This window comes from Armigeres subalbatus, chromosome 3 (assembly GCF_024139115.2).
Source record: "Armigeres subalbatus isolate Guangzhou_Male chromosome 3, GZ_Asu_2, whole genome shotgun sequence".
NCBI lineage: Eukaryota > Metazoa > Arthropoda > Insecta > Diptera > Culicidae > Armigeres > Armigeres subalbatus.
In genome coordinates, this window is record NC_085141.1 from 201,633,085 (window position 1) to 201,648,956 (window position 15,872).

At 38.1% G+C, this 15,872-nt stretch overlaps 1 protein-coding gene across 3 annotated transcripts in view; it reads right to left on the reverse strand.

Moving 5' to 3' along the window:
- The window catches only part of LOC134226487 (hrp65 protein-like), a 250,104-nt gene that overhangs the window by 91,322 nt on the left and 142,910 nt on the right, over positions 1–15,872 (reverse strand). For all 3 annotated transcript variants that reach the window (XM_062707295.1, XM_062707297.1, XM_062707296.1), the window contains exons 2-3: positions 14,818–15,486; positions 14,551–14,737 (exon numbers count right to left, since the gene is read on the reverse strand). In XM_062707295.1, coding sequence (XP_062563279.1) covers positions 14,551–14,737; positions 14,818–15,486 — 856 coding nt within the window. The remainder of the gene's footprint in view (positions 1–14,550; positions 14,738–14,817; positions 15,487–15,872) is intronic.

Genomic DNA, 15,872 nt, shown 5'->3' on the forward strand with positions numbered 1-15,872 from the left:
AAGACAGTTGTAGTACGCGCCGCTGTGATCATTTAAAACTTTGTTAAAAGGAAAAAACTTAAGAAAAATTGCATGCATATGAAGTGAATTGGTGCTAAACAAAAAAAAGGCTAAAAAGTTCCTGTGAGAGACTTAAAAGCTAATAGTACGGTTAGTTACAAGTGATAGTACGGTGTAATTCTAAAGCTAATTGTAAAAATTGTATCTTTTGTTACTAGTGAAAAAGATAATAGCATCTCTTTAGAAGCCAGCTCACCTTCAATCCAGCTTTCCACGCTCGGTAATGGCGGCTTATCGGTGTGTAAAAATCAATTGGTCTTTGTACTGTTTGACACTAGCTGGAGGAAAGCCCACTGGCGTTCCTGGGTGAGGGGAAGGGAAAAAAGGCCTTTTCGGCACTGAGTTTTCCTCCAGTTAGTGTCAAACAGTACAGCGACCGATTGATTTTTGCACACCGACAAGCCGCCATTACCGAGCGTGGACAGCTGGATAGGTGTTAATTTGTATAGAAGAAAAGGTAAATCATATTGTACAATGTGCTTAATTGATATGGGAGAGTGGTGTTAAATGCGCTAGAGAGAGTGATAATATGGTGTGCTAATTGCTACGGGGCAGGCCCGATTCTGCTTCCGGGTCTTTTCTTTTCTTTTTGTGCCCACGGGAGTGACCCCGGAGGACATTCTATTCCGCAGTGCCATCCAGAAACTAGTTCGCGATCCCAAAACTGGAAGAAACTAGTTGGCGTGGCTTGTGTCAGTTTTCGGTGAGGCAAAGTACATCAGGGAACGGAATCAATCCCCGTCCGAGCCGCCATCGCGCCCCCTGGGAACGCTATCCTGTGCAAGTCGCCATTGTGCTTGGCTGGTCACCGGCAATCATCTTCCGACCGACATCGATTGGCCGCAGCCATCTGAAACCGCCATCTCGCTTGCCTGGTCGCCGGCAAGCATCTTCCAGCCGACATCGATTGGCCGCAGCCACCTGAAACCGCCATCTCGCATGCCTGGTCGCCAGCGATCATCTTTCGACTGCCATCGATTGGCCACAGCCATCAGAAACCGCCATTTTGCCTGCCTGGTCGCCGGAAATCAGCTTTCGACCGACGACGAATAACTCTCGACCTTCAGCAATCGCCATCGCTCCATTTGGGACACAGGCCTACAGAACGAGTGGCGAATACGGTTCCCCCCCAGCACGCGAAGTGGAAGTGGACCCGGGTATCCAACTGTAAACCGTCTGGCCATCTCTAGAACCCGCCGCCGGTGCTCACCACGTCGCATACTCTCCACCGCCCAGCCATCTACGAACTCCAAAGACGATCCGAAGCAATCAGGCTCACGAAATCCTCGCATACCGCTGGAGGTCATTCATCGCTATCGACCCAATGCTAGCCGACGAGACCATCGCTGCCTGACAACCCCCGTAAAAGCGCAAGTACACCATTTCTCTCTCTCCATATAATATGCCCAAGGGGCGAATAAAATCATAATGTTAAGACAAAGTATTGAGTCAGGTCATTTATGAGCAGCACTCCCTCATTGCATATGCATGGTATTGTTCCGTTCCGTACCTGAATGGTATTCAAGCCTTGGTCTTGGTAGTTCACCTGGATAAGACTCCGTTACCTCGATTTTGGTCCACCTTGGTCGATAGAACCGGTTGGCTGACACTTCTCCGCAAGGTTTTCAACTTCTATCGCTCCTGCTTAAGGTAAGTGAAGAGTGGGGCAGTGGGTAAAACGGTGCTATACAATTAAACGACCCAGTGCTCGACAATTTCCCACACTCAATTCCTTATGAGCAGCCGAGAGGCTTACAACTTCTTCTTCGAATTACAGATTTTACAACTGTCGACACATGTTTTATATCCAGTTTTCCGCGAGCGGTAATGGCCGCCAGCTTGGCTGCGGGTTAGTCTCTGATTTGACGTCTATGGAGGTCAACTGCATCCACCGCTCCGAGCATTCTGACCAATATGGCATATAAAAAGGTGCTGATTCAGTGAATTCAAGCCTTCTTATATACCACATTGATCAAAATGCTCGAATGGTGGGTGCAGTTGACCTCCAGAAACGTCAAACCAGAGACTAACCCGCAGGCATGCTTGCGGCCATTACCGCTCGCGGAAAACTGGATAGAAAAACAAAAACATAATAATCCGAGGCTAATTAAAATGTCAAACTGCTGTGATGTCGATGAAACTGAATTTTTTGAAGTTGATGAAGTGACTTCTTTTGTTTTGAACAAAATATAACTCCGATAACTCCAGTAAATTCTGTTATTCGTGCAAAAATACAACTGAGCAGTATTCCAGTTATAATTTTTCTCACGAAACTGTTCGAATTTTTAAAACTATAAGGGCATCTTTAGTAATGTTACAGTTATAGTTATATTTATTTCCCGAGTTTTACATTTTATAACTGTCAAATATATAGAACAAGAAATGCATCTTCAGTAGCAGTTATAAGCTGCACATGTTTTATACTGGAAAACGAAAAAATAATCATCCGAATCCGAGGCCAATTCAAATGTCAAACTGTTATGATGTCGATGAAATAGTATTTTTTGTAGCTGATGACGTCATCTTCTATTGTTTTGAACGAAATAGAACTCGAGTAAATTATGTTGCAAATTCGTACAAAAATACAACTGAGCAGTATTCCAGTTATAAATTTCCCGAAGAAACTGTTCGAATTTGTGAAACTATAACGTCTGTTGAAGATGGCATTTTTACAGTTTCAATTCCATTCCCAACTCTCATACGATTTTTACTCTACTAAGGGTCTGTCTCAATTGGATAATTAAACTGAAATTAAACTTAAAAGTGACATTTCAATAATTATCAAATAACCCTGCTCACAGAGCAAGATTACAGTGAACGTTCGCTAATTGGGGTTTTTCTAGTTGGGGCGCTTTTTAGTTGGGGGTTCGCTAATTGGGGCGAAACCCAATTAAAAAGCAGCTAAACGTCAGAATGTGATGTCAAAAACGCGTTGACGTTTTGTTTCCGTGTTTGGCGGGATTGATATTTTCTGGCGCGTAAAATTTTCTTTTGTTCAATGCAAAAAGTGAACAAAATTGACGCTTGTCAAACCGCCCCAATTAGCGAACGGCATTCGCTAGTTGGGGTGAGGTCGTGTCCCAATTAGCGAACGATCACTGTACTTTTGACAGATATCGAATCATTTTCCACCGATGTCCTATTGGAATTGCTGGGTAGCACCAGCCATTCTTATAACGCGGTGTTTTTTTAATTTTCGAACTGTCACTTTTAAGTTTAATTCTCCAAATGAGACAGACCCTAAAGATGCCCTAACGTCTGTTGAAGATGGCATTTTTACAGTTCCAATTTTATTTCATAACTCCCATACAATTTATAATACTACTAAAGTTGCCCTAACATTACTAAAGATGCCCTTAGGTTACGGCAGGCATGAAGAATGTTTTTATAGAAGTCTATTTGAAAGCGAGGGCAATATTTGTGATGGCACATATCGCACGACCTTCCTTCTGCCAAACTCCCGTATGAAGGGGGAAGGAAGAATAAAGATTTTTTATGTACAGGTTATCCGACTTCGTCAGTAGATGGGAATAACCAGCGCGGAGGGGAAACATGCATTTTCAGTGCAAAACGTAAACAAACGAGCATAAATTCCATACAAAAATCCAAGATGGCTGAGTTGGGGATATTGACAAGTCGGATAACCTGTATACATAAAAAAAAATCTTGGGAAGAATATCAGTATGTGGAAGCTGATACCGTGGACCCCCGGTAATATGACCGTTTTTAATCTGAACACTTTTTAATTTGAACCCCGTTCGTTTGAACATCGTTCAAATTAAAAATGGTTCAAACGTCATTTAGCACGTGGAATCGATTCAAGAAAAATGGAACATCGTGAAACGGAATGCAGAATCAAAACAAACCAGCAAAGAGAGCAGCCAGAAACCAGTTTTTCTGATGTAAATAGAGTAATAGCCTATTCAGATTGGGCTATTTATGACTTTGTTAAGTGAGAGGGTATCCAATTATTACGAGGTGTTCAGACTGCAGCAAGATAATATATCTTGACGTTTCCATGTTTCCTCATTTGCACGCTAATACAGGGTTGAACTCAAGGAGAGTTTTAAAATTTAATTTGCGAAATCAAGCATTTGTGTGGCGACAATCGAACATTTTTTTTGAACAAAGTTTCTACGGAAAAAAAATATTAAAAAAAATATGAAAAGGGATTTTCGAAGAATATTTGAAGCTCTCATTAAGGATAATGACCGAAGCTACATTCATTAGTTGGGTTATCGGGGAATCAGACTATTCCTCAATTTATTTTTAAGTTTAAAAAGTATTTTGATTCTGTACTATGATCGAACGGAGATTTGATAGAAAAATTTAGATACTTTTGGGAATTCTCACAAATAAATAAAAAAAGGACGATTGGACCAATTTTCAAGAAATATTATCGAACTAAAATGTATTTCCACCAGTATCTCCATGTATGAAGGGCAACTCAGCAATTTAATTTTTTTTTTAAATGGAAACTGAACCATTGCGTTCTACTCGACAATCAATGATACAGCTTCTAACAAAATCGAATCGTGTGAATGTGATATAATTTAAACTGGATTTTGGATGAATTAATGCATTACCAATCCATGTTTTATTTAAGGTTATTCTACTTTATATATACATCCCATTCAAATCGTACAGTTGTACCACGTGAAAACTGTTGAAATCCCAAGTATATTAGGCCATTCAAGGAGCAGAATTGAAACAATTTATGAAATCATGTTTATTCATCAAATATATTCGTTTTACAACCATTCCTACGTCTTAAATTGTCTTCCGCATTGGCCCTTGAACTTTGAAAATTTATTCGATTTGTTCTATTAAATCTAGGTTTAAGTTAAATACTTCATGTTAATTCTAGAGAGCATCTGTTTTTTAAACAATTCATGTTGAATAAGTGGAGAATAAATAATTATCATCATTATTTTCATCATATAAAATGCTTTCCACAAAACCATCACAATCCGAGTTATTCTTCAGCGCTCAGAAGATTTCCATCTAACATGCATTCGACCCTGCTGCGACAGAAAGAGCATGACTGTCAACTACGAAACGAAATGAAAACAGAGAGAATTTTCTCTCTGGCAAAGAGAAACGTGACGCTTGTCAGTTTTGTTTTGTTGAATTTCTCCCTGCATTCCAGTTAGAACGAAAGCTCTCTCGTAATAATTGTTCGTAATAAATTCTTTTAGTGGGTATCTTTTGACAGCGCAAAATGTATGGAATATTACGTAAATAATGACATCATAAAGCGTATTTACCCTGAAACGCCAATTATTATGTCATTAATGGCGTAATCTGAATAGGCTATAACCAGAAGTTCAAATTAGAAATGAACCCCGTTAATTTGAATGAGGTACCGTTCAAATTATCGGGGGTCCACGGTATATCTCAACTGGCAAAAGGAAGGTGGTTTGATTTGCTCATATGCCATCGCGTGCAGAAGGGTTTTCCTATCGACATGACCTCGGCCCAACTAACGAATTCGGTTTTTTAGTTGGGTCAACTGACAGCCATTTGAACACGTGTATTTTGACTTGAACATCACGAATGATGTCCAGTGACGCCCAATCCCGTTTTCCGTGTTTACATTGAATTTTGACGTACGGTTGCTTTTTAATTGTGCCATGGCCCAACCAGCGGAGGCCCAACTAAAAAGTGACCCAAGTATAAAAATCCAAACCAGCGAATCCCGAATGTACTGTCTCTAAATTTCGAATATGATATCAGCATCTAGTCGAATAGGATTTTTATTGCACAGTTCTGTTTTCTCCATGCGTCCGTCTCGTCGCAACCAACATAGCTGCATCGGAGAGAATAAAGCAGAGAAAGGCACTGCTGCTGTACCGTCGACCAATAACAGCTGAATTGATGGATGCAACCCCCCCCCCCCCCCCCACCACCCCGAGGGGGTAGTACACTAATTAATGATTTGAGTGTATTACTTTTACGTGAACTTAAACGATTTACAATGATATGGAAATGCTAATATCATCTTCCAAACTTAGACGTACATGTTCATGGTCGACGGTACACGGTGCAAAAAAAATGGATTATTATAGAAGTTTCATGTACCTCTGATTTTTTTTTTTCACAGAAATAAGGTACGGGGTGTTTTAAAATATTCCATCGGCGATTTTTTGAAAAAAGGGATTTTTATTGTTTTTTTCTCTAATATACCGTACAAAAAGTCAATTGATAACCCAACAATGGATCAATCATTGTAATTTACCCCTCAAACTTGATAATGCCTTTCTCGTATCTATATAGTTAACCTATCTTGACACGGATATAAATTTTTTTTAAACATTTTTAAAGTATTTTTAGTGTTATTTTTTATGTTTTGAAATCTTTGCTGAAACAAAAATCTATCTCTGGCATCTATATTGTTCTCTGATTTTGCATACTCGCATATTTGCTATATTCTGTTCTGATTTTGCAATTCTATCTCCTGAATTTTTTTTAGATGACCTGCCCACTGGAGAGCGCCATATTTTATGGGATTCAGAATGTTTTCTCCTTTGATGATGAATGCGTATGAGCCACATGTTTTTTTTTTTGACTCTCATCGAGTATTGTACGCAGCATCTAGAAAATCTGAAAGTACCTAGGCTGCTTTTAACGTTTTATGAGCACTCGGAGAATTGAGGAATTATAAATAAGTGAGTTTCGTTTCCATCTGAATTCTTTTTCTTCCCCTGTATTGTACGAGACCTAACTTAGACTTAAAACTGATTATGGTAACCCTATTTAAAGCAGACATTCTTCATAGGAAACGTCATTGCCAGTGTTTTCAGCATTTTTAGTGTTTGTCAGCATTTCAAAGGTAAATTTTGTTATTAATAATTAATTTCGAGCGTCTTAGGGGAAAATGTTACACGGTTTGAAAAAAATTATCTTCCACGTAAAAACAAAATAGTGGAAGTGAAAGTAAGATAATTTTTTTTTTCGAACCGGTTAAATTTTGTTTATACGTCTTCAAACATATCCTCTTTACTTTTTTAGCACAAACAACGCTAAACTTATCTCTATCTCTGCATGTAACCATGTAGTTCATCTTGGCAGAGCTTATGCATATGCTCCTAGGTTTTGCAGAAGAAATTAAGCTCCTTATAAAACGATCGCAGAGTAGAGGTGGAGATTTTTGTCTCACTGATGGTGAGAAAGGACATATCCATTCACACTACCCGTATGAAGTACATTGTTACGGATAGAAATAAAAATAAGAGGATGTACAGTAGATGATTGGAGGCGTTGAAGAAATAGTTCACATTGGAATACTTGTGAAATGGGATAATGATCCCTACTAACATTGTTGTAGCTACTTATGTATAATGGTTTAATAGCACACCTGAAGAGTAAATCGCTATCTTCAAAAACATTATAAAATCATAATTATTACTTGGGTGCAAAAACGGTTTTTTTACAGCTTACCAGATAACTGCTTTTAAAAGTGTAAATGACCCACACAAATATGGAATCAATCAAATGTAAGACAGTTGTGCTTGTAGCAACAATATAGCTTCCGTAACATGCAACCGTAACATGCAAACTCCATTAGTTTGCTCTGTATAACTCCATCCAATAGCCTATTTCGGACATTAAGCGTGGTAATTATAAGAAGCAGGCCAGTAAGGTTTTGGGGTTTTCAAGCAAACTGTGCTGCGAACAATATTCGGTAAGGTTATTGTACATGGTATGTACCCCACAAATGATGAGACACTGTATCTAGAGGAAAATATGAACCCTTTAAAATATGGCAGACTGACAATGGGCTGGTCTCATAGTGCGAATGTCGGATGAAAGAAATGTGATTAGAACATTCAATAGAGAACCATATTTGGGCTGGAAAAAGATGACAATTGCTATAAAAATTTTAAAATAACGCAAAAAAAAACTATGTTTAGGAAGGCTTGAATTACAGAAATTAATATTTTTCAAATATTTAGATCTATTTCAAGATAGGTTTTCAAGTCTACAAATGTGTACATTTTCAATTTTGAGGATTAATTACAATGATTGATCATTGGTTGGGTTATCAATTGACCTTTTGTACGGTATATCAGAGAAGAAAACAATAAAAATCACTTTTTTCAAAAAATCGCCGATGAAATGTTTTACCCCGTACCTCATTTCTAATGACCTTGCCTAACTTTCTGTGAAAAAAAATCAGAGGTACATGAAACTTCGATAATAATCCATTTTTTTACACCGCGCGGTACAGCAGCAGTGCCTTTCTCTGCTTTGTTCTCTCCAAGGCAGCTAAGTTGGTTGCGACGAGACGGACGCATGAATGCTGTCCAATGAGAGCTTGAAGTAGCTCGAAGTTTCTCCCTGTCCTGCTCATGCCCATTTGTTGACAAAAAAGAACAAGCAGGACGGGAACAACTTCGAGCTACTTCGAGCTGCTCATTGGACAGCACTATGGAGAAAACAGAACTGTGCAATAAAAATTCTATTCGACTAGATGCTGATGTCATATTAGAAATTTAAGGACAGTACTCGTCGATAGAAATACCCTTCCGCACGCGATGACATATGAGCAAATCAAACCACCTTCCTTTTGCCAGTGGAGATATATCAGCTTCCACACTGATATTCTTCCCTCTCCCTTCATACGGGAGTTTGGCAGAAGAAAGGTCGTGCGATATGTGCCATCACAAATATTGCCGTCCGCTCGCTTTCAAATCGACTTTTATAAAAACATTCTTCATGCCTGCCGTTTCCTAACGGAACTATCAATTCTATACTTTTGCCTCTAATTCTATCATGAACATGTACGTCTAAGTTTGGAAGATGATATTAGCATTTCCATATCATTGTAAATCGTTTAACTTCACGTAGAAGTAATACACTTTAATCATTAATTAGCTTATGAAATCAATAATCCATCATGGAGTATTAGGGCCGATGTCCATGTAGCGGTTTTTCAAGCTGCGTTGACGCAGCGTTACTCGGCGTTGAATCAGGCTATGAATGCACACGACAAGCGGTAATTTGCCGCAAAACTTCTAACGTCAAACCAATCTGTCTCGCCAAATGTCGCCAGTTTGTCATTTTCCATTCTCTTCCAATATGAATCGAGTTATCGATTCACATAAAAACATCAAACGTGAAATATTTAAAGTATTACAAATATAAAAAAGTTTGATTTTGATTTGTTTGAAGCTCATTGCCCCCGAACAAGAATCAATGGGTAATGCTATTAAAAACATGTCATTAGCATTTACATACCTATACATATATATACATACCATACATACATATATACACACTTAAAATATTTTACAGTGTACGGTAATTTTTTACCGAACTTTCAACAGCTGAACGTTCGGTAATCTGTTCGGTAAACGAAACATTTACAGTTCGTTCGGTAATTTTTAATTTTGTGATGATCTGTCAAAATTTACCGTACAGTTCGGTTATTTAAAAAAGGAACTACCGAACGCTTCGGTACTTTTTCATTTTGAAAAAAAAAATGGAAAAATATTTATAAATGTTTGATGCTTTCAGTAATAGTTATAAAATAAAATACAACTTCGGTATAAAACATGACTTTATTTATTTTGTTTACAATCGATTTCATTTTATAATAAAAAACCCTCGAAAAAACCGCCATGAAAATCTGATCTGGCACATTTCCGTACATGGAACAACGAGTCAGCAAAAATTACTTTCTAAAATTCGTTTTATGTACAGCAATAAAGTTCAAAATAATATTAACACACATATATTTCCACCGTTTTTAAGAAATGTTGAGAGATTCCAGACGCATACCTTTCCCAGCACAAACGAATATCACCAAAGAAAAATCTGAAAAGAGTGTTGCTACATTGAAAAACGATATACTTTTGTAAACAATGTAAAATACCTGTTATTATTTCTCCTGTCAATGTCTGAATTTATTTTTATAATGATGAAAAATGAAAAAAATAACCGTTTCGTAAAACAAAAGTCTTGATCCGACCGCAAGCTATGCACACTTTTTCTGTAAAGAAGTATATGACTTTCACTGTTTGACAGCTCAACCTAGTTTACCGAAGTACTGTAATGCAGAATTTGTTTTGCAGTTTGTTCGGTATTTATTTTACCGTATACGGCAACAACTATGTTTTACCGTACGAACTGCTGGTTTCAATACCGAATTCTGTCAAATAATTTCTAAATTGCAGTTTGATCGGTAAAATTTTACCGAAATACGGTAGAATGATTTATTTTAACCGAACTTACGGTAAGTTTTGATGTTTACCGAAGTTTTTCGTCAAAAACTTTACCGAACAGCGAAATATATTTTAAGTGTAGACTAGAACAAGTAAACTCGTTATTATCCCACAATAAAAAGTTCCATTGATACTATCTAGTAGAGAGTAGAAAAATCAATTCACTGTCGATTTAAAAGTCACCAATTATCTACTTCTAAAATGAAAAGTTCGAACTTTCGAAATTAATTGTAGAGCTGTGAAATTGAAATCATGCCACACAATCCGAAAACACGTTTTCAATACAGAGAGGCAAAAATTTGGCATTGCTTTGCTTTATCCCAATATATTTTCTACAATTATAATAAATAAATTTTGTTATAATTTCAAAATGTTTTTTATTCTTTATTTCCAACTTAAATTTATTACTTCATAAGGGTAGATTAATCTTGAATAATTGTGGATCCAGAAATTTTATTGTTCTTATCTTGAATCCATCATATGTTGTCTTTGTGGTACGATTCTTTATTAATTAAATTTATCGGCTAAATAGGGACGAATCATTTTGTTCTGGAATAAAAATTCATTAAACATTTTGGTCAGATACTGCAGCCGATTTTCACTCCACTGCAACACGGAGCGTTGCCCACAACACTAGAAGAGTCGCACTCATCCCGGAGTCTTACTGTGGCTCGCCACCCTCTCATCATATGGTCCCGCTTCTTTTTGCAATTGCAATCCACATTGTTTGACGACATCCTTCCGTCAACATTCCTGAAAACATGTTTATCTATCAGCAATAGAAAAGCTAATATAGAGTAGAGTGGGGCAAGAGTGCGCGTGGGGTAAGAGTACGTTTTCGATTTTTTGAAGTAATAAAAATAGATAAACTAGCAGCACTGCAACAGTTTGACAGGTATTTTGGCCAACTATTATCATGTGTAATTGTGAACAATTTGAATAAACAACAAGGGAGATATGGAGTTAGATAATTTTTTGGTCACTTTGCTAAAAATAATTATGTTTTCGCAACTAGTATTTCATTACCATATATTCGTTCAATCAGGTGAACATTATACTATTTCGATAACCTATTATATAGAGCACTTTATGGTGCCAAACATCAATCCGGTAGTCAAAACTATTACTTGAATAAATTTTGGGACTGTGGGATAAAAGTACGCAGGGACGGGTGGAGCAAGAGTACGCATGTGAATCTTCAAGTTCTGATGTCAAATCCGTATCTTTGGTCGAAATAAAACTACCTCCGAAGTGTAAAGTTCCACAACGAAGACAAAAGGGATAGAAATCGGAAATTATTACAAGTTCGAGGACAAGTTGAAGTAATTTGGAGTTAGAAAGGACTTAGCGAACAAAGCACTGAAGCGAATTTATGAAATTGTATTAGGACTTGATGTACACCTTAACATAGTACAAAAACACAATTTCTTCTAAATGATAGTTTCATTTAATCAAAAGAAACACCCATAAATTACGCAAAGCTTAGCTGGGAGATGTTGCGAGATGTATGACGATCCATATAATTTTTAGAGGATTCATACAAAAAGTGTGAGATAGGGGGGAGGGGTGATGAAATGGTCAAATTTTACGTTACGTGATTGAAAATTCCTTTGTTTACGCCACGCGAAACCTGATATATTTTACCTCTGTAGTTTTTAAACTATAACAAGTAAACAATGGTATTTAGCATGAAAGTTCACATTTCTGGGACCCCCTCCATCTTTAAGAGTTACGTAATCTTTAAACATTCCCTAATATATGTTCATTAAATATCAATTAGATGTTATTAACTCTTATTTGTATTAATATTTACTTAAAGCACATGATTGGATAAATGCGTACTCTTACCCCACCCGATGCGCACTCTTACCCCACCGGTGGGGTAAGAGTGCGTTTTTCACGTGTCTTGCATTAAGGGTTCTACTAAAACGAATCAAAATAATGTCAATTTTTTTTCCACTGGGTAACACAGAGGAAGCGTATACGAATCGTCGACATTGATTTGAAATGCAGAAGCTTGCTTCATAAGGGCCACATGATCGATTAAAAACTAAGTGCGTACTCTTGCCCCACTCTACTCTATAGGAATCTCGGTAGCGAACTTACATTTATTATTTTTCCCATGGAAATGGTATCGCCTGCCTTGGTGTATACAGGGTCCCGCGGAATACACTTTGTTGGTTGAATTTTGCCTGCTCCGTCATTCAGTCCAAAACTGTCACATCGCCGTCTGTTCGGAAATCAATTTATTCTGATAAAGTTGCTACAATCAACGTCACTATCGCGCACATATTTCAGTTGACTTTAACACTATTCGCCAGCCTGGGATTTTTGCTTGTCAATTATTTCCAAAGGTGTGTTGATCACGGCTGGTATGGTCCAATTAGGCTTTCAGCGATCGTGTACGTACACGCACGTTTCACTCACACTTTTACTCGGTTTGTTTGCAACCACGAGCAGCTGTCACGGCAAAATCAAATGGGATTGTTTGCAACCACGAACCTGCGATCGTGTTGGTGAGAAATGTCGGCGAGACCCTAATGCACCGAGTTCATCATTGACGTTTGAGCGGTGCGCTGTTTACTAAGAATGAATACTTTTTCATTCATCGAGTTCATGCAAGTGTTCATTTTTAGTAAACAGCGCCCGTCTCAAACGTCATTGTGTTCATTCGGTGCATTGGACCATTAACATAGGAGCGAAAGAAACACTTGCTGCTCCGAACTATTACTAGCACTATTATTTAAAGAAGTTAGATTTGAAACTTTTTGTTATTTGCAAACTAATATGCGAAACCAAAATGAGCTGATTTGCGAAGTATTTTTGTTTGTTTTGATTTCGCTCTGACAGATTCTTTCTGCAGATTTTCCCATTAGAAATCTTGTTGGAAAGAAAAAGAATAGAGAAATGTCAAAAAAATACTCGCGTGCACGCTGCGTTCCTGTGGGGAAAAGCGGTGACTTTGCGGTAGCTTTCGCCGCAAATGAGACGCGAGTCGACGCCGCGTTAACGCAAGTGCGTGTGCATGATTCTATGTGATGTTGGGTACTTCCTACCGCAAATGCGTGGACGCCGCGTGCACGCAAGTTCAAGACCGCTACGTGGACATCGGCCTTTACCTGTACTATATACCTGTACTGTACTATATACTGTATACCTGAAATCATTAATTTAGAATAACAGATTAATCCATCTAGCGGAGACGATGCCTTTCTCGATTCAATCGTTTGGTTTCACTTTAATGTGACACATATGTGACACCTTACGGCTTTTGCAAACGCTGTAGGTATAGCGAATTAGCCAACCAACAAATATGGTTCAACACTCCATTTTGTTTCTAACATTTGAACGCAATCATGATTATTTTCAATAGTGAGTGATGCGGGGTATGCCCCGCGTCGAATGCAACTTGTTGCAAGAAAATCGATTAATAATTACTGTATGAAGAGTTGTTTTTTTTTGTATTTGTGTGCACACACATACAAACGGACATACAGACATTTGTTCATCTCAAAGAGCTGAGTATATAACATTAAGGGTCTTTGAGCCTGCTACAGAAAGTTCGATTTAGGAGTGAAATGATAGCCTTTCGCTACAACCCAGTAAACCACATATCGTATAACAAACAGCAAATAAAGTCGCATTTGCGTCCATCAAAAATCTAAATCGCATTCCATATCAAACTTTGTCAGATTATTGTCGAACAATGTTGTATTGAATGCATCGTATACGATTATTTTTACCGTAGTGAAAATCAATCGTAATTGTGTAACTAAAAACTCGTAATGACTTATATTCCTTGCAATATCCTATATCAGTGCAAATGAATGCCTACGTGAATCGTAATACAATCGAAACCACTTCAGTCCAAATGGATTGTAGACGTTTAAAGCAGTTGAAAAGATATAAATTGTGTAGTTTATGTTGAACAAAAATCCATCTCACTTCAAGATGTGCAGTATGGTGCAGTGGTGGAGTATCCGCCTGCAAATCTAGTGCTGATAAGATTTTTTTATTTTCTATATTTTAATGTTTAATCGTAATAATGTTCTTTTGATGTCGGGAAAAATCGTAAAATAAAACTCGTATGTACCTATATCGCCTCCACTTTGGTACGTATATAGGCAATCTGTGCATTATATACGATTAAGTTGGTTCTTATATAATAACCTATATCAAGAGTTATAGGTACCAAAATGTTGACTGGGAACTTTCTGTACGAGAAGGGCAAAAACATACCTTTTGAAACTGAAAAAAAACATACCTTCTCGAAGTTGCTCGGTTTCGTGCTCGTAACGGGCGAATTCTATCTGAGCTTCTAATTTTTCCTCTTCCATTATCATTTCGCGCTTCAATGCTTCTGCTTTCTGCCTGTACAATTCGTACAACTGCTTCCAGCGCTGGCCGTACTCATGCTCAAAGGAGCTATACTCCGCAAAGCGCGGTCCTTTCTGTTATGAAATACGGAAACAAAACGAGAACAATAACCAGTAGAATAATCAAACGTACATTATTTATAAAGATAGCTTACCTGTCTGGCCTTATAAAAATCCGGATGTTTCTTATTCATGGATTTCTCCGGAACAGAGTCATCCTTATAGGTGTAGGGTTCAACAATGACTGGTCGTAGGGATGCCGTCAAGAAATAACATTTATCCGTGCAATACCTTAAAGCGACCAAGGCTGCAGGTTTGTTCTTGAATTCGACGATACCTTTACCAGTTGATTTTCCACGCTCATCAACATGCACGAAAGCACGTTCTACGGAGCCAAACACCTCAAAAGACTTGAACAGCAACTCGTCGCTGACCCATGGAGTTAGATTGCGAACGCGAATAATAGTAGCACTTGGAGCAAAGCGCAATCGAAGCATGCGGTTCTTGTGCAAGGTTCCTTCAAGCTCCCGTTTGGCCTTCACGGCATTAGAGAAATAATCTACGCGCACAAAGGCGTAATTCTTGTCTTTATTCATAAAGATTTCACTTATGTCACCGAACGGTCTAAACAGTTCAATAAGCTCATCTTCTGTAGCATCGTTGGTAAGATTGCCTATGAACAGACGATTACGGCCGAAGAATTTGTTTTCCTCAGTTTCAATGGGAGAAATGTCAGTCAGCGGTCCTTGGAGCATACGTAGCTTTTTGTTAATGAAAAATTCCTCCCCGGGACCACTGCGGCGGCGCTTAAAAACTTGGTCCTTCTGAAAAGTATATATAAAGAAACAAATAAAAAGATTAAATCAGGGGACGAACAGTAAAACGTAAAACCAGTAAAACCAGGTAAAACCTATTAGGTTCTGCAGCGTCTGTATCTAACCTCAAACTGATGACTGATTAGTAGTACTTCGCCTTGGACTCGGGGGCAACCAACCAATAGACTAACGCAAAATGAACTCCCTCGAGAAATTATGACGTTTGAGCGGGTCGCATAATGAACGCAAAATGAACTTTTGTTCGAGAAGACGACCCGCTCAAATGTCAAAATCCATCAGGTGAGTGAATTTGATGAACTCCTGCACAGGTCTATCACGAACTCGAACCATGTCGTTGTCAGTGGAAAAAAAGTTCATTCGACGAGGACCGAATT